Source organism: Drosophila rhopaloa, unplaced genomic scaffold (genome assembly GCF_018152115.1).
Source record: "Drosophila rhopaloa isolate 14029-0021.01 unplaced genomic scaffold, ASM1815211v1 contig_155, whole genome shotgun sequence".
Lineage (NCBI taxonomy): Eukaryota > Metazoa > Arthropoda > Insecta > Diptera > Drosophilidae > Drosophila > Drosophila rhopaloa.
The window spans coordinates 4,704,098-4,722,492 of NW_025335034.1; the positions used below are offsets into that span (position 1 = coordinate 4,704,098).

The 18,395-nt window shown below is 43.3% G+C and overlaps 3 protein-coding genes across 3 annotated transcripts; 1 reads left to right on the forward strand and 2 right to left on the reverse strand.

Annotated features, from left to right (window-relative positions):
• Positions 1–602: 602 nt before the first annotated feature.
• Positions 603–5,290, reverse strand: LOC108048726 (extensin). The gene is made up of 3 exons (XM_017129560.2): positions 5,164–5,290; positions 3,767–3,834; positions 603–3,262 (listed from the first exon to the last, which is right to left on the reverse strand). Exons 1-3 carry the CDS (start codon positions 5,288–5,290, stop codon positions 848–850), a joined length of 2,610 nt encoding a protein of 869 aa, XP_016985049.2. The 3' UTR covers positions 603–847.
• Positions 5,291–6,534: 1,244 nt separating this feature from the next.
• LOC108048745 lies at positions 6,535–6,963 on the reverse strand. Its single transcript, XM_017129582.1, has 2 exons — positions 6,919–6,963; positions 6,535–6,848 (listed from the first exon to the last, which is right to left on the reverse strand). Exons 1-2 carry the CDS (start codon positions 6,926–6,928, stop codon positions 6,574–6,576), a joined length of 285 nt encoding a protein of 94 aa, XP_016985071.1. The 5' UTR covers positions 6,929–6,963; the 3' UTR covers positions 6,535–6,573.
• Positions 6,964–8,382: 1,419 nt separating this feature from the next.
• On the forward strand, positions 8,383–8,866 carry LOC108048743. The gene is made up of 2 exons (XM_017129579.1): positions 8,383–8,490; positions 8,556–8,866. Exons 1-2 carry the CDS (start codon positions 8,481–8,483, stop codon positions 8,828–8,830), a joined length of 285 nt encoding a protein of 94 aa, XP_016985068.1. The 5' UTR covers positions 8,383–8,480; the 3' UTR covers positions 8,831–8,866.
• The last annotated feature ends 9,529 nt before the right edge of the window (positions 8,867–18,395 follow it).

Here is an 18,395-nt window from a genome sequence, read left to right on the forward strand (position 1 = left end):
TTCGCAGACAATAGAATTGTATTATCGCAGGTGGAAATTTCTCAGCCCAACTTAAAGAGCAAAGAGCTCTTGGCGGTGTCGCATCTCATCGGTTCGAAAAGACAATGCGTTTTCGGGATTCACATCGGCGAGCATGTGGCAACTATGCGACAGTTACTTATTTTATTTAGTCGAAAGTCAGTCGGTTAAATTGCCATAGTCAGAGCACCGCTCGCTGCCAATCTGCCGCCATCTGAACTGGTCTCCATTAGCATGCTAATGATGCAGTTGCAGTTGCCGTTGCCGTTGCAGTGGCAATTAAGTTGTAATCTCAATTAGATTGGAATCGCCAAATGAGCGCCCCCTCCGTCATAAGCTCATAACTTGTGTCGCTCAAGAATTGCCCTCTAATTGTGGCCCGAGTTGCTGTCGTGTCAGTGGATGTGCCAGCTATCCGGTATATCCGGTATTTTCAAAAAATTTGCATTGTTAGCCGATTTGAACCTTCAACTGTCTTCTGCTGCCAATTAGCCGAACGGAAGAATTCCGCGAATGTCGCGGATATTGCGGATATCGCGGATGTGAAGGGAACCGATCGCCCAGAACTGATGGCTTCTACGGTCTTCTATGATCTTCATCAAGTTGTTTATTTAACAAACGATTCGAGTTTTACATCTAATGGTACAATGAATTACGGCTAGATTTCCATGGGGGAGAAAGAGGAATGGGCGAATTAGTTGTCATTCGGGGAATAATTTACAATTGCGAGTGAATGGCGACGGCGATGACATGATGTGGGTGCAGGTGTGGTGGCGGTTGAGTATTTGAAGGCACGTGGTGTATTCGCGATGCAGTGGCTGCTCACTTCTCACTTCTTGCGGTAGGTGTAACCACCATCGGCACTGTATCCTTGCTGAATGGTCTCGGGCACCTGGCTGGGGCCGTTGTACTCGTAGCCGGAGTCCTGGGACGGGGCACTGGGATATGGGCCAGAGCTAGAGGATCCGCCGGTCGGCGGGGCACTGTAGCTGGACGAGGGTCCGCTGGGGAAGTTCAGAGCGGATCCAGACGATGGAGCTCCATAGGAGCTGGAGGGAGCCGAGGGGTAACTACCACCACTGCTGCCCGCCGAAGATGCGCTGAAGGAGGACGAAGATGACTGATGGCTGGACGAGAATGAGCCGGCACTAGATCCAGATCCGCTTGAAGGTGCTCCGTATGAGGACGAGGGAGCACTGAACGATGGTCCCGAAACTGGTGCTCCATACGATGAAGATGGGGGAGAGGCAGGTGCCGAGTAAGAGTTAGACGGGGCGGCCGGGTAAGGTCCTCCACTATTGGCACTCTGGCTGGGAGCGGAGTAAGAGGAAGAGGGAGCCGACGGGTAAGGTCCACCACTGCTTGAGCTCGAGCTGGGCGCGGAGTACGAGGATGAAGGAGCTGCCGGATAGGATCCACCAGAGTTTGAGCTGAAGCTGGGTGCGGAATATGAAGATGAAGGAGCTGCTGGGTAAGGTCCACCACTGTTAGAGCTCGAGCTGGGTGCAGAGTACGAAGACGAGGGTGCGGAGGGATAAGGTCCACCACTGTTGGCTGCAGGACTTGGGGCCGAGTACGAGGATGAAGGCGCAGCGGGGTAGGGTCCACCACTGTTCGATCCTGAGCCAGGAGCCGAGTAAGATGAGGACGGAGCCGAAGGATAGGATCCTCCACTGTTAGCATTGGCACTGGGAGCGGAGTAGGAAGACGATGGTGCAGCAGGGTAAGGTCCACCACTGTTGGATCCCGAGCTGGGCGCTGAGTAGGAGGACGAGGGAGCCGAGGCATAGGGTCCGCCATTACTGGAGCTCGAACTGGGCGCTGAGTAGGAAGAAGAAGGTGCCGAGGGGTATGATCCACCACTGTTGGCGCTGGAACTTGGGGCAGAGTAGGAGCTGGATGGAGCCGAGTGGAAGGATGCACCACCACTGGAACCCTTGCTCGGGGCACTGTACAAGGACGAAGGAGACGCCGAGAAGCTTCCGCTGCTTGATCCTGATCCGCTGCTGGGAGCACCATAGCTGGACGAGGGCGGAGAGATTGGCTGGAACGAAGAGGAGGGAGCTCCGTAAGAAGACGATGGTGGTGCCACAGGTGCATCATAGGACGAAGAAGGTCCAGATGTGTAGCCACTGCTGCCCAGGCTCTGAGTCTTCGAAGGTGCTCCATAGTTGGTCGACGGGGCAGAGGCCGAGGGCACAAAGCTGCTCACACTGGGCGCTCCGTAATTGGGCGATGGCTTCGAGGGACGCGAGGCGGGGGGCAGGTAGGAGTTGATGGGCGCCTGGGGCGGTGCTCCATAGCTGGAAGAGGGTGGTGCGGGCGCAGATTTGGGTGGTCCGTAGGAGGAAGAGGGAGCAGCTGGTGCGCCATAGGATGAAGATGGTGGTGCTGGTGCGCCATAGGACTTTGAGGGCGCTGCAGGTGCTCCGTAAGATGAAGATGGTGGTGCTGGTGGTCCAAAGGATGCGGAAGGAGCTCCATAAGAGGAGGATGGTGGGGCAGGAGCGCCGTACGAGGATGAGGGTGGTGCGGGTCTCGGGGCACCATAGCTCGAAGAAGGCGCAGATTTTGGTGGTCCATAGGAGGAAGAGGGCGCAGCTGGTGCACCATAAGATGATGAAGGTGGTGCAGGAGCGCCATAAGATGATGAGGGTGCTGCGGGCCTTGGAGCTCCATAGCTCGAAGAAGGCGCCGACTTGGGTGGTCCATACTTGTTGGATGGAGGAGCAGGAGCGCCATAACTCTGGGAAGGAGGCGATGACTTCGGTGGCCCATAGCTAGAAGAGGGCGGGGCACCATAACTCTGCGAAGGCGGAGCGGGTCTCGGGGCTCCATAGCTGGCGGATGGGCGACGATGCTGGGGCTTCTTGGCCTGTGGCGGTGGTCCGTACGACTGGCTTGGGCGGCTTGGTGGAGGTCCGTAGCTGGACGAAGGACGGGAGGCAGGCGGACCGTAAGAGCTTGAGGGTCGTGGAGCCGGCGCCGGATATGGGCCACCCGAAGAAACGCTCAGCGAGGGGGCCGCATAGCTGCTGGACGGAGCGGAGTTGAACGATGGCGCCGGACCAGAGGCGGGTGGCAGGTAGGAGCTGCCGGGTGGAGCACCATACTTGGATGAGGGACGCTGGGGCGAACTAGGTGGCAGGTAGGCGTTGTTCAGCGGCGCCTCACGCTTTGCCGCTCCAACATCGCGAACCAGAGAAACGGCCACGACGGCCACGGCGATGACACCGAATAGCTGCTGTGAAATCAAGGAAATTAGAAAATTAGCTTTTTTATAACGCATCGATCGATGATCCACTTCAGTGGGGTCTCTTAAGCTATGTACATAGAGAAACAAGTAGGCACTTTAAAATACTACTATTTTTTTTACCAATTTAGTTTTCCCAATTATGGAAGCGTTTTCAATTTAAATATTTTAAATCAAAATAAATTACATTAGGCTTAAAACAAAAACCAAGGCCTGACAAGGCCAAAGACTTGTTTAAATAAAGAAGAAGATTGACTAAGCCAAGAGGAACATGATAGCTATTTAAATACCAATTAAATTGGGATCATTTTAAAAATGTATAATAATCATGTGTTGCAATTCTTATAAACATAAATTCTAGAGGATAGTTATTTAGAGCAGTGTGTTTTAAAAACGTTTTAAAAGTAACGTACATTCTTTTAACTACAAGATAATTTTAATTAAATGAAAAGCTGATCTCTACTTGTTTATTATATTTTGTTTCAATGTACTTACCACTCGCATGGCTGCTGCTGCTTCTCCTGGGGATGAGCTCGATGCGCTTCGAATGCAAATTAACCGAACTGCAAAGCGGGAGAAAGGGGGCGGGGCATTAGAGAAAATCAGTTGAAAGTGGATTACTGGCAAAAAATAGTTATAGAAAGATTACGTTAATGTTGCGTAAGTTTTTACGGGCACCAAGACGATGGCCGAGACTCGGCCCACGGAGGGGCTTAATCGCTCGTCAATCTTGGCTCGGTCCGTCGGCCAATGCCAAGAACTGGCCAGCAGACGGAGCGTGTCGCTTCGACATTGAGGCCGTGGTACTGGCACTTAATTTGGCTTTTTGGAAAATCGCGAACGCAGACAAAAGCCCCTGCAATCTCTGGCGAATCCCATCCGGAGCAGAGTGAAACTCTGGCCTTTCTTGGGGGAAATTGAATAAAAAGGGCCCAAGCTGTGGGGGCGTGATCGGCAGTAACGTAAAGCTGGCTTTTATGACATTGCAAAATCGGGCACGACAGTTGGCAATTTCTCAGCGCCATTACCATTACACCCCCACTGGCTTGCATGCGCTGCAAGTTGTGAGTTGTGAGTGACACATATTTTCCTCTCCAGCTACTGCTGCCAATTACTGTCTCGCCTTTTGGCCACACTCGGAGTCGTCTTGACTCGTCCCGTTGCGTCTTGTTGGCTTTTCAGCACTTTGCTTTATTGTTTGGCTCGCGCCGCTTGTTTAGTGGTTGCGACAAATTTTTAATTATTTTTCAAAGTCCGCCTAAGTGACTGGATGACCCGCTGAATGTGAGGCAACTCCTAATTCGCCATACTGCTTATGCAAGAACTTTAAGTGGCGACAAGGCCAAGAACCAAAGTTCTCAATCCTACTAATATATTTATTTTGATAGTCGTCTGTATATGAATAAGTCTTATTCAAAGAGTTCTCATATTTGTGGGATAAATTGTAGTCATTACGGTGCGAAAGTTGTTCACAAATTTTTAAATATGACTATTTGACTCCTGATTAAAAATTGTTTAACCCTTTTTTAAAGGGGATTCAAATAAATCCTCGAAAAAAAATCTTACATCTTTTAATGATAACTATAAATAATTCTGCTTTTACACTTTTTCGCTATTGATTACTTGTGTTGACTGACTGTTGTATATTGAAAATAAATCCGTTTTATAAACTTTTCCTACAAAAAAGGGCACTCGAAAAATCCGAAAAAGGATGATAAGTACTATATTGAATTGAAACTTTTGACTTCACTATTTACGGTGATAGATGACTATGCAGATTCTTGATATGTGTCGCTTTGTATTAATCCTGATTAAAGATCTTGTCACATTTTTGTATGATGACGATGAGTTATGGTATACTATTAAAGAGTTATCCTTTATCCAGCACTAACCGTTTTCGTGAGCACCAGATGCTTGTTTGATACTTTTGGGGGCACTTTGCAGACGATGCTCTGCCGATGGACGAATGCGAACTACACTGCTGTCTGATGCGCAGCATGCACTTTTATACAAAATCATAACCAGGCAAAGCCACAAAAATAAAGACACACACAAAAAAAAAAAAAAAACAATAACAATGCGGACAGACGAAAATCAAAAGCTCCAAAGCGCCAAACACAATGCGAAGAAGACGCTGGCAGCGGCATGTCTTCGAGTTTGGTACTTTATGTAACACTTCAAATGCACTCACTCTTCGCGAGCCACCGGCCAAAGCCACAGAAACCGCCAGCAACCTCAGCGGCAAACAGCAACCAGCAACCACGGCGCATGCGCGACTTCCAAGCCAACGCTGCGCATCTGCCACAGCAAAAAAAATAACAAAGGCAGGGGCCACAACATCAAAGCCATTGCGATCGCAAAGCTTTCAGCATTTACATTTGTTTTTGCACTGATAATTTTCAATCGATCGGTTCCCAAGTTCAGTGGCAACATCTGTCATCGGTTTTGCGTTTTGCAAAAATAACACTTTGGTGCCAGCTAAATTGGTCTATTAAAATACTTTATTTTGTCTCTTAAGTTGCACATAAGGTACCAACTGCTGTTGACTATTTATTTTGTTATGTTATAAAAAGTCTTATCCGTTAAAATTACATTAAATTACAAATTGCGAAATCTATTTTAACAACTAGTAAATAAAATGTGTTGACGAAAGCGGGTAAGTTATATTTATTGGCTTGCATACGAAACCAAAATTAAAATATTATAAACTAAAGAATTTCACTTAAAATATATCCCAATTATGAAAAACGTTCCAGTTTAAAAATTTACAATCCATAATGAGCCTATTAAAACATCAAGGGGTTTGAGTGACTTCCTGCTATAGTAAGCTTTATAAAAAAGTCTTATTTCCGTATGACTAAAAATAATAATACAGAAATCTACAATTTCAATATTTTTACCAAGATAAGTTTAAGGAGTTGTTAACTAATAGTTTATCATTAAAAATATGTATAGTTTAATTTAAAAGCCAATGCAATTGTGAAAAATATCCAAATTTCAAAAATTACATTCCATAATGAGATGACTAACTTTCCGCTTTAGTGAAAGCTTCAGACTCATATAGCAGTGATATGGAACATTATTTTCTTACTGTTCTTGTTGGCACTATAAAAATAATAAACCATGTGTTTGTTCCATGTGATAAAAATAATAATACAAATGTCCCAGCTGCCCTTCCAAAAATTTTACCAAGATTTTGAGGATTTGTTCACTGAAGATTTCTTGGGCCATAATCCCTGCCCAATCTATCAATAAAAAAATCGTTTTGCAGTTGTCAACGTTGAGGGCTGGTTCATTTATTTTTAGGCCACAGTTGGTGGCATCTCGGGCTTCTTCCAGATGTAGCTGGCCCAGGGGATGCACTCCTTCAGCAGGTGCATGTAGGCCAGTCCCGCGGGGCAGTCGACCTCCTTGGCCGGAGTGCCCAGGGTCTCGCACAGCCAGTACTTGGCGGCATCGAAGTGGTGTGTGTAGGTCTGACCAATCTCCGACTCATCCTTGCAGGCCGAACGACCAGCATCGGCATTCACGCCCGCCACCAGGAAAACGGCCAGAAAGATGGCGAACAGAGCAGCAACTGGCGGAAAAGTGATGAATCAAAAGGTAATCGTTATGGAAATAACATTAAAATTCCATCTTAAACCCACCAGACTTCATTTTCAGCTGTGAAAGTTTCTCGGTAGAAGGAAACAACTGAGACCTTCACGTTTCTGGGTTGGAACTTTTATACTTGCCAGGGGAAACAATGCCGAAAAAAGAAGTGAAAACAAGAATAATAAAAGTATTGACATTTTGACACACGCGCACATCCGTTGATTATTATCAAGGGAGCAGCATCTTTATCAAGATGGGCGAAGAAGCTGCCAAATAATATGGTCTCAGGAGAGGGGTGAGAATAAAGATAGCAAAAGTATTGAAACACTAATGCAACATTAGTCACTAGGTTCTTACGTAATGCATTTTTAATGGATTGTTCTTGTAGCCCCTTAAAAATCAATAACAATATATAATTAATAAATAATATACATAAATATTTCATCCGTTGCAAGAATTATTAAAAGTATTAGAATGAAATCTGTGTTTACATTTTATAAGGCACAATAATAATTTATTTGTAACTAATATTTATGCAAATATTAACATATTTTTTGTGAAAGAATTTATTGAATGGCAATAAATTGAATTCACTAATTTTTAGAAACAACAATGGGTTTGCCCGCCCAATGAAAACAAACAAACCCAATTTTATACAGGGAACAGTCATTTAACATAACATAATAACCATGCCTATTTATTGACACTTTGTCAAGAGTAATTCCAGACGGCATGGCAAATTCATAATCGGATATTTCCATAATTCATAAAACAAATGCTGAAATCTGAATCCGTTTAAATTGTGCAACATTAAAGACTATCGGCCCATTCATTAATTAATTGCCGACTATCTTTTCAATGGGCATTTTTGTTGTTCATTTTTTGTTTTGTCATTTTGCAAAAGTATTTTGCATTTATGTTAACTGTTTGTTTCTTTGTTGTTTTGTTTGGCTTTGGTATCGGAGCCCCAGGCGCGCCAAGCGCCAGGCCACTTGACCAATATAAATAGCAAAAGGCAGCAAAAATAAAATACGGCAAAAAACCTCACGAAATGAGCCGGCCGAAAACCCAAAAAACTGTTTAGCAGCCAGAGTGGGTTGAAAACAAAAACCCTGAAAATCGCTTACAAAATGCTTTAAAGTGTAATTACAGTTCCGCATTGAGGTAGCTACATAGCTCGGAGTGATGAGGAGGAGGAGGTGACCAATCGGCGAACGCAACTCCCCAGCGGGTGACGATTTGGTCAGGAGACCAGATGACGCTGCCGTATCGCATGTGTTAAGCTGACTGATTATTTCAGGTTGTTTCATGTTGGCCAAGATGATGGTGGCAACGCAGTGCAGCGGCTAATTATCGATTAAGCCGTCACGCTGGGGCTCTGGGCCAAATCCAATTAATGCGGCCAAGTGAAAAGCGGTTCGTTATGATTGCCATTGCCCAAACGGGCGACATCCACAGGCGAAGATCTAAAAATAAATCGAAACTCATTTGGACTAAGTGATTTTGCTTGTGCAGCAAGTGTCGGGGCCACAAGTACCGAGTGCAGAGCGATAAGGGGAATTCGGCACTACTATAAATATGCCATTTGGCAGCCTTCAATTGCAACACTTTCATCATGTACAAGGGTGAGGCACACCAGCTTCAGTTCTCCCAGAAAAATTGTCATCATTTTCCCTCGCTTTCCCCACAGGCACCCTTCTCTGCTCCCTGCTTTTGGGCCTGATCCTGGCCCTCAGCTCCGCCTACAACGGCCAGGACATCTACGCCGAGCCCAACTGCGCCATCGTCGAGGATCACGCCCGCATGTTCCGCGACATCTCCGACCCCACCCACTACTGGGTCTGCCGCGATGGTCAGGAGAAGGCCGACTACATCCAGTGCCCGGACAACTACGCCTTCATGGAGAAGGAGCAGAGCTGCGTAGTCTGGGAGGAGTGGAAGTGGGTTGAGCCCTACACCAAATAAACAGCCGACTCGTCTCGAGAACAGCAGAAAGTCTAAGCCGTTTATGTTTCTTTTCTGCGGAAAACTTTTGATTGGATTCGATTGGATTTACGGACGGGTGGTGGGGTAAATGGTGGTGCAAATAAATTAATTATGTGTCCTAACTTTGGACAGAACAGTCAAACGCCGCTAAGTGTAGCAAAAAAGAAAATAGAAAACTTCCTATACCGGGGAGACATAGAATAATATTCCAACCAAACCGAATTGCATTTTCGGTTTAAAGAGACTTCTGTAGTATCCTGGATAATATCATTATGAATCTTTCTTCATTTCTTAATCAATATAAATATTTTGTTTTTCTGGTTTCTCTTATACTTGTAGACACAAACATCTCAAGTATTTTTTAACAGTTGCCGTGTAATGACTAGAAAATCAAAATGTACTCCCGTTTCACCAAAAAATTGAAGATTAATTAAACATTTTCCATAGCAACATAAAAACTCAAAGTCACCATATCATAAGAGTATTGCATAACATGACAATTGCTGGTTGAGGTTTTCTGGTTATCACTGTAAGATGCTGCCTTGGACCTGAACTTGAGCCTCAACCTGAGCCCGAGCCCCAAACCGATGCCCAAAAACCCAATCAAGCAGAACTTTTAATTAACCAAGGCAGAGATACACACATCAGTTGACGGTTCCCAGGGGCCCTTTAGTATTCACGGCTCACATGCCCACGATGTCACGGGGGGAGCAAACTGTACGGCCCGGAATATGAGATACGTCTGATAACCGATAATTAGGCAGTGCGTGTCTGTTGCGCTTGTAATGTTATCTAACACCTTCGATTGGCAATCAAAGCTGTTGCCGCTGTGCTGCTACCACAATCAATCAACTCGTATTGTGGCCGCTCCGAGTCTGCGATCAACAATCATTCAAAATACCAAAAGAGGAAAAAACGGAGTCGCACTCCAGTGCTCCAATTTGGGGCTTAACAAAATATAAAAATTGGAGCTCACATATTTTGCTTTGCAGGTAAAAGTCATAAATATCAAAGCGTGGCGAAGAGAAACACAAGCGCTCGCATTAAAAGTGAAAAGTACTTCAATAAATTTAGTTAGAAATCATTGCCGCAATGCAAACACGCAGTTTTCGTTGCCGATGGCCTCAAGTGTTCGGTTCGTGGGCTCGTTGTGGATGCCCCACGGCAGTTGAAGTGCCCATCGATGGCATCACATAATGAATTCGGTCTGGAGGTGCCTCGGCACTCACCTTAGCCACCGCTCTCAGTACCCGCCATTGAAGAAAGTCAACGCGGCCTTGACAAGGCGAAGAAGCTCCATTATCTGCATGCAGATAAGACTCGATTCCCATTCCCATCCCTCTGCTAATGGCAATGACAAAGGTAATGGCAATGGTAATGGTAATGGCCATGCCAACTAGATACTCATATTGGGGCATGAAAACAAAGCACTGGCATTAGTTGCTTCATTTGCCAATACAATATAGCATGGGTTCGGCGGTGTGGGCTCATGTTTATCAGATGCCGCCTCATTTCTGGGTTAAGATGAGCTGCAGCCGCTGCTTTGGGCGCTCCAATCTCGAGTGCTGTGTCGCACTTGGCCAGCAATTACATCGATAAACGACATCTATAATTATTCCCATTATGTATTTACGAGTATCTTCATGCATCTATGCAGAGTTGTGCAAATCAGGCGAACACTCATCAAAAAAACAAGCTCCGACATTGAACCAATTTTCAGGTCTTTGTTTCCACCTAATAAATAAATACACATTAATGATAAAATCATTTCATGACAGAACGTTTAAAAATCATTTCTGTTGAGTATGTATCAATAAGCGTGAGGTTTCTTTTGCACTGTTATCCGATATTACACTTTTTTTCAGGTTTTAAAAAATTGCATATATTTATATTTAATTTCATTTGAAATCTTGTTATTCCATAGCCGAGTGACAGTTTTAATGAACAAAGTTTTCCGCTTGCCTCAGTTTTATGCAAATATTTTAATTTGCATTAAGGACTAACTTTTTGACCTTGACTAATCGAGACTGCAAAACTTTTTGGCCACTTTCCCACCCCGCTGCCGGTCGTTAGCAATTATCTATCGCAATCTATCTCAATCCAGCCGCCGGGCCAAAACCACAGACAGCGCTACTTTGATTGATGGCTCCACTGATTTGACTGATAAGAAAACATATGTACCCTCTATGTGCATACAGCCTGGCCATATATCTAATACATGGGCTGTCAGGCCAGGTGAGTGACAAATTGACATGTCGCAAAAATGATGAATTTAGCAGTGGAGGGCGGACAGAGGGAAATCCACCGACAGACAGACAGATATACCGACCGAAGAAGTAGAATCCAAATGACCTTTCATCAAACTGACAAATAAATTCAAAGCGACATGACTGCAAGAGCCGCCCTCAAGCAATCTAAAAAATAGTATTTGAGTGCTCTGGGCTCAAATTAAGCATAGGTCAAAGTTCGCAGTTGAAGCGGGATTTCGGTTCAAGTCCATTGCTGACGTCATTGAGCCATAAAGCATCCAAAAAAGGGCCACGTACCCACATCAGGAACAATAAGCCGGAGCTCTAACCGAAACTTAAACCGAATTTTAAGCGATAGCGTGAGGAATATCAACACCATCTTGGCCACATCTCACCTGTCAGCCCCTGCTTAATTTTTTTCCTGGGTGGGTGGCATTCAGGCTACCCCCTCCGCCGTGATATGCCCATTAATATTTCACAGTCTGGCCCTCTTTTAGGCAAACACAATTTATATGCATTAAAACTTTATTCCTCTTTCAAACGGCGACCGGTGAAATGTCGCTGCTCATCTGAAATGATTTCGAGGGATCTGAGTGATTGAGGTCTGTCATCTACAGACTGTTAATTGAATTGAGGGATTATACAACCAGACAAACCCCAAACATATTCAATATCGGCGTCCTTTGTTCACCTCAAAAATAATTAGAACATTGTTTGCCATTCCATTTCCATCTAAGTGCACTTTAAGAAATGTTGTATAATAAAACTTTTTTACACTCTTTCCTTAGTAAAATTGTTTTCTGTCAGTTATTATAAAAATCTATTATAGTTTGTTTTGTGCTTTCATGATTTAATCACTCCCGAAGTCCACCGTCTATTACATGAAACTTTTCGCTCTACAAGTTAGTATTCAGTTATAAAACATAAAAGTATTTATATAATAAATAATTAATTAAATAAATTAATGCAAATTTGTTTATGATTAACTTTTTTGTAACAATCAAAACAGTTTCTTTTAAACTACGATGGTCTATTTGGTTTGGTCATGAAAAAACAGCTAAGCTTGGACCACTGAAAATGATTTTCAATTAAACAATTTTATGTCAATATCTTTTTTTGACAGTGCTCTCCATAACCCATAGGAAGTAGTATTGCCAAATCTTCGGCAAATTGTAGAAACTTTTTTATAGTTTTAAAAAGTGAGGACGGAGAAGAGGTTAGAGCGGAAACTGCACGTTTCCATCGAAAAGCTTTTACCACAATCGCTTCCCCTCAATTCCAGCCGAGCTGAACAGCTGATGAACAGCTGGAAGCCCCATGTGCCTTGGTGGGAGCACTGGAACCCGCAGCTGGAAGGCAGAGTGGTTCATTCTGCCAGGAAGCCAAGGAGACTAAGCGAATGACGGCTCCGCCTACCGCATCCAGTCGACTCCTAGCTCTTATGGGTGTGTATGTGTGTGTGCGTGGGAGAGGATTCCGCATTCGTGTGGGTGACAAGGCCACACCCACGCGGCCATGTTTGAATGAAATAACAGTAAAGACGAACTCAAATGGCAAAGTCAATCGGGAAATGGGGATGGGGAGCAAATACAATTCGACGGAACGGAATGGACGGTGAAACAGGGGCCACAAAATGGAAACTGGAACACAGTAATATGAATTTAGGTTACAGGCTAGGGGAAAAGAGACAGAGATAGATGGGGAGAGGGGGTACAAATTAGCTGCAAGTGTTGTTTTCGCTGTTGTTGCGCGCTTAGTAAGTTAGTTAAGGTCATAGAAATGTCAAAAGTTGCATTCTCCGATTGCGAGGGACAGGGATAATAACACGCACACCAAACGTTTGCCCCGTTGACATTGGTGCTGACAAAACAAAAGAAATACACGCGACAATTTGCAATTAATTTTGGCGGACTCGCCCTCCAAAACCACACGAATATTTTTGGACACTTGTCCATTCCCTTGGGGATCGGGTTTACCCGTAGTTTTATTTTTGGCCATCTCCTAATGCTCCCTGTCTCTTTTGCACCCATTCGAAAGTAGCTTTGATGTCGGCCATTGTTAGTTCTTTTGGCTCACTTACACACTTCAACACTTTCGGCGGCCATTTTGATGGAGCCTTTGCTCCTTTGAAATTCCACCACTCGTGACACTCTCACACACACACGCAGAGAAAGAAATTTCTCAGGACTCTTTTGTTGTTCCGCTTTGCGCCTGTTCCTCCTGCTTCCTTCTTCCTTTACTGTTATTTTCGGCATCTGCCCTCCCTGTCTAACTGACTGGCTCCATCTCCCTCACGCTGCGCAAATCGTCGTCTTAATTTTAATTTTATTGATATTATTCAGTTTGCGCAGATTCCATTAGATTTTATTGCCCACCACCAAATTTTATGCATTCTGTGCAATTTTCTTCTAATCTGTTTGCCAATTCCAACGCTATTTTCACGGTTGTGAGACTACCTAAAATATATACACATATTATAGCTTTCAAATTGTATATAAATTAAAACATATTTGATTTGTAAATTACTTCTTGGAAATTATTATTATTATTATTATTATTATTTATTTAGGCTACATAAAAACTCCCAAGATTTATTATTTAGGGACCCGAAATTCTGTGAAAATGGTTAGTTTAACGCTAATTACCAATTTGTTCTGCTTTCGATGAAAAGCGAGTTTAACTTGATCTGAAAACTTTACGAGGTCCAGTTAAATTAACGTAATTTAATACAGATTTGAGGAGCTGGCTCTCCACCCACACAGAGTGAAATTGCGCTTCGGTTGGAAAATTACGGACTCGCTTCAGCATCAGTCTTAACTCTTTACCTTTTGCAACTCATAATACACCACCATGACAACATCCACGCTAACGAGGTATCAGCTCTTGTTACTTCTTGGTCCGGGGTCCTTCGTCCTTGGTCGTCACACACCCTGTCAGCTGACTTGTCGACTCCGTCACAAAGAGCGCAATCAATTGCAACTATAAGTACTCGCAATTAGCGCTGCCAGGGGCTTATTCAATCAATGTAAACGACCGGAGTGGAAATGTATATATTTTCAGGAGCTTATTCTCGCTAGGCTTTATGAATTGCCAATGAAGGCTGCAGTTCGTTTTGGATCAGACTGCAATCGCAAAGATAATGCAATTTGGGGAAATGGACAGGAGAATCAAAGGATATGTAAATGTGGTACCAGATTTTAACTTACATAAATCAATTGGTGATTCACCAAAAACGTACATTAATGTTTAATGTTCCCAAATGTTGCAGCACATCATCAAATGATAAAATATTTTCTTGGACAGATTCGAAGTCCGCTCACCGAAAACTATTAGAAATGTAAACTTTAAATTATGTACCACAATTTTTGTACACTTAAATATATTTTAGTATGCTAAGAATTTTAATTGAAAAAATTGTTTTTTGTAAGACTAAATCTAAAATAAATCTACTTGGCGAAATATTTCAAGGGAAATATTTTTAGTGGATATGTGGATATGACAGTGGATATGTCTATATAGTCAATAAATTATTATTAACCTTGCATATATTAAATTATCTTTGAGCTCACACCTATTAATCAAAGTGCAGTTAAACGTGGGCTGACCGCTGGGAAATTTCTTTCTACCCATTAGGTAGGAAAAACCCAGCCTTCTTTTTTTCTATTTTTCGTCCCTCAAGATAACTTTTCCGATAATCAGGTACAAGCTCCTGGCGCCTCTTTACCCGCTTTAAACTAGGATGTGATTTAAAGCCGAGTCAAGAAAGTAAAGCTTATCTTCTTATTATATAATCTGTTCAGAAAAAGTGCTTGTCATACTCTGAGTATCGAGTTTCTTAGTGTTATAGATAATTACCTATATCCATTCAATCATAAATAAGAACCTGTCTAAAGTAATTTCATCCTCTTAAAATCGAATTTGCTGACTTTCTGCGTATATAACAATCCAATCGCTTACAATTTACGTTAACTTTAGACACTTTTTTAGGTTGCACTGCAAAATGCCATGACTTCTCATGTTGTTGCACCTTCAGCCCTGATAAATCCTGATGTCATGAGCAATTTTTGAGTATCTATCACACCTTGTTTACCTTTGGGGGCCACTTGGTGTGTCGTTTCGACTCCAAAACGAACTTTTGCGCAGCGGGAAACCCCCTCCCCCTGAATCACGGTGGCAGTGGTTGTGGCTGCGGCTCTGACTGCCGTCAAATGTTGCGCCCTGGGGAAGCTTGAGCCCCCTGCAAGAGACCAAATCCAGACACTGCCACTGACAGCAGCAGCAAGAGCCCAACTGGCAGGTATCCTGCTGTCTATCTGGCTGTCAATATCGCACAGAAAGGATCAGCGGCACTATGAAGCCATCAAGTTGACTGGCTGGCAAAGGCAGTGGAAATATTTTAAGGGAAATATAATTTAAACCTCCTTCGACGGGCGGTCAGGATGGATCGAAAAAGGGGTTTTTGCGCCTGGCAGGACATGCCAAAAACTGCCTGATGTGGATGTGCTGTGGTCGAAGCAATCCAATTAAGCCAGTGCGATGTGTGCTGCAGGATTTAAACCATTTAGCGTTAGTTCTGGTTACCAGCAAACTGCTTCACCTTTGCGCGGAAGAAGATATTCAAAAATACCCACACGTATTTGCACCGTATAAAAATCGATAGAATGTAGCCAGCGAAGAGGGTGGTTGTGGGGTGTTTTGGTGGGTGGGGTTCACCTTGGGCAAACCCAGACCCAAAGGCGCAGCGTGATATTTTATAAGTGTTGTTTTTTGTTTTTTGTTTATTTTTGTTTTTTCTTACTGCTGGTTTTGGTGGTGGTTGCAGAGTGGTTGTGGTGTCTGTTTTACGGCTCGCTTACATCCAAGCAGATGCCAGACTAACCCGTCATCTAATTGCCAAAAGGCGTACAACATCGTACCCCCGGCATTACTGCACTCGTGCTGGCATGACTGAAGCCCTAATTGAAAATAAACATTAAGGTACGCAATTAAATATGCTGCAGTCTGGTTTGTTAGCTGGGCTCGTTATCCCGCTTTGAAGTTCATTTTATCCTCATTTTTATTGCCTCGAGCCTGGAGAGTCCTGGCTCTGGAAACCTTCCGCTGACTTTCAGTCACCTCACGGTGTCGAATTTCAATTGTTTGCTCCACTTTGCTGGCGGAGAATTAATTAATCGCTTAGGCGGCTCCATTTCGCAACATGACAAATGATGGCACATCTCTCGGGTCAAACAATTAGCTGTAAATTAAACTTGTATTAAGCTTAACTGCTGCGCAAATCGACGTCGAATAAGACTCGCTCTACAGTTAAGCGTCTTTAAGAATGTACTGCGGATTGCGCTTACAACTAAACTTTAATTTGCTTTGTGATCAATTTTAATTTATCTATTGTAACACAAATTAAGTGTTTAGCCCTGGAGAGTCATTAATCACGTCTATGGAGTCACACATCCCTAGAGATTTTGAAGTAGGCTGCTTTTGAATTATAAGTTTCTTTAAGGCGCATTTGAATAATTTAATTTTATAATGAAACAACATTCCGCAAATACTTAGTAAATTTTTAACAAGAACGTTTTGTTGCTGTTCCTAACAAAAATGTTTTATTAACAATTATTAGTCAAGATAATCAAATTTTTTCTACTGATAGATAAAGAATTTACAAAATTAAATTTTGGATTTAAAAACAGCTTAAAAGATTTGTATAAAAAAAATTTAAGTGACAATATAGCTTGTAATCAAATTGTTATTAATATGTTCCAAGATTACATTAAGTTTAATTTCTTGTTATGTAGTATAAATTGAAGTTGGTTAGCTAAATAACTGCCATTAGTAAGTGTTTTATTGCTGTTTGAGCTAAAGAAGTTGGACTGTATTTGAATAAGGCAGCTTAAGTTCATATATTTTCGCTGCTGTGTTTTGTGTAGCCATGCCTGGTTTGGTCTATTGTGGGCTCCTGACGAGGCTCGTTTTCTTTTTCTTGGGTTCCACTTGCCTTGCGTGCCCCGTAGACATTTTTCTCTGTTTTGGCCGCATGGTGCGTACCAGGTAACCTTGTTTCCAACCACTTTTAGGTGGGCCACAGTACGTTGGCCCGACTCGACCATTCGGCGGACGGTTGTGCCATATAATTTGGCCCCCGCACAAAGTGTTGTTATATTTAAACCACCGCTCAAACATCCGCAGCAGGCACAACCACACCCACATACAGCCGCACAACCCCTCCCACACCCCCCGCAGAACAACACGCACACGGGCAAACGAGGCACACCTTGACTTACCTTCGAGAAGAGTCCTCCTGCTGCTCCTCGCCCTCCTTTCCATTTTCCAAGCTCCTTGGGCTCATATCGATCGCTGCATTAAAAGTTTCTCACTCTACTTTGTAAATAAATCGAATAAAAGAAGATGCGAAAATAGTTTCAGCACACCAAAATTTGCTCTCGTAATTGCTTTTACGTGGCTGGATTTTGAAGGTTTTTGACTGCTGATTGGGGACTGGGAAAAGGAAACTTTAAATGCAAAGCGAAACTTTGTGTATAGAAAAAAGCTGAATACTGGTAAGAGAGTCATGCCATTCATGAACTCGAGCCGGATAATCAATCAATAAAACTAGTCTAACCTTGACATGACTTTCAGTTCAGCTGCCTGTTTTCATTTGCGTTGGTAAATGTAAATGGAAATGTAATCAACCAACTAGCGGAATATCGCTGGCCCTCATCTTAATTCAGTGGGTCAGTTTCCAGCGCTTTTCCTCTAAATTAAAAAGAAAACTCGCTGAAAAACCTCTGCCCTAATCACCTAGAGAGACTGGCAAAGCGGTGAATAAATTTCAACTTTGTTTTTCTTCCAGAACTTTTTGCATAAGAAATGTAACGCCAGTGACAGAGAAAAAGAGTTGAGACATAAGGTGAGAATGTAGCAGAAAAACTTTGCCATTGAATTTCTTATGCCATGTTCGGGTCTCGGTTTTATGGTCTTAACATAATTTTGTGGCCTTTTGAGCCCGAGTTAAGACTTGATAAATTGAAGAAAGTGCTTGTCAAGTGACAAATGACAAAGAAATTGGCAAATTGTGGGACAGTGGGCGTCGAAATATCCAACAAAAGCTGCTTTTCAGGGGTGTCAGAGATTGTGGACCCTGCAATGCAGTCCTGCCTTCACACCAGATATTAATCAGTGTCCAAAATGTGTTTGCCATTCTTATTGTCTGGCCCACTTGAAAGAAATGCCTGTTTATTGTTCGGGCGATTGCAGAAATTAACAAAGAAATTGCCCGATTGCTGTCCAGGGAGTTTTGTTGT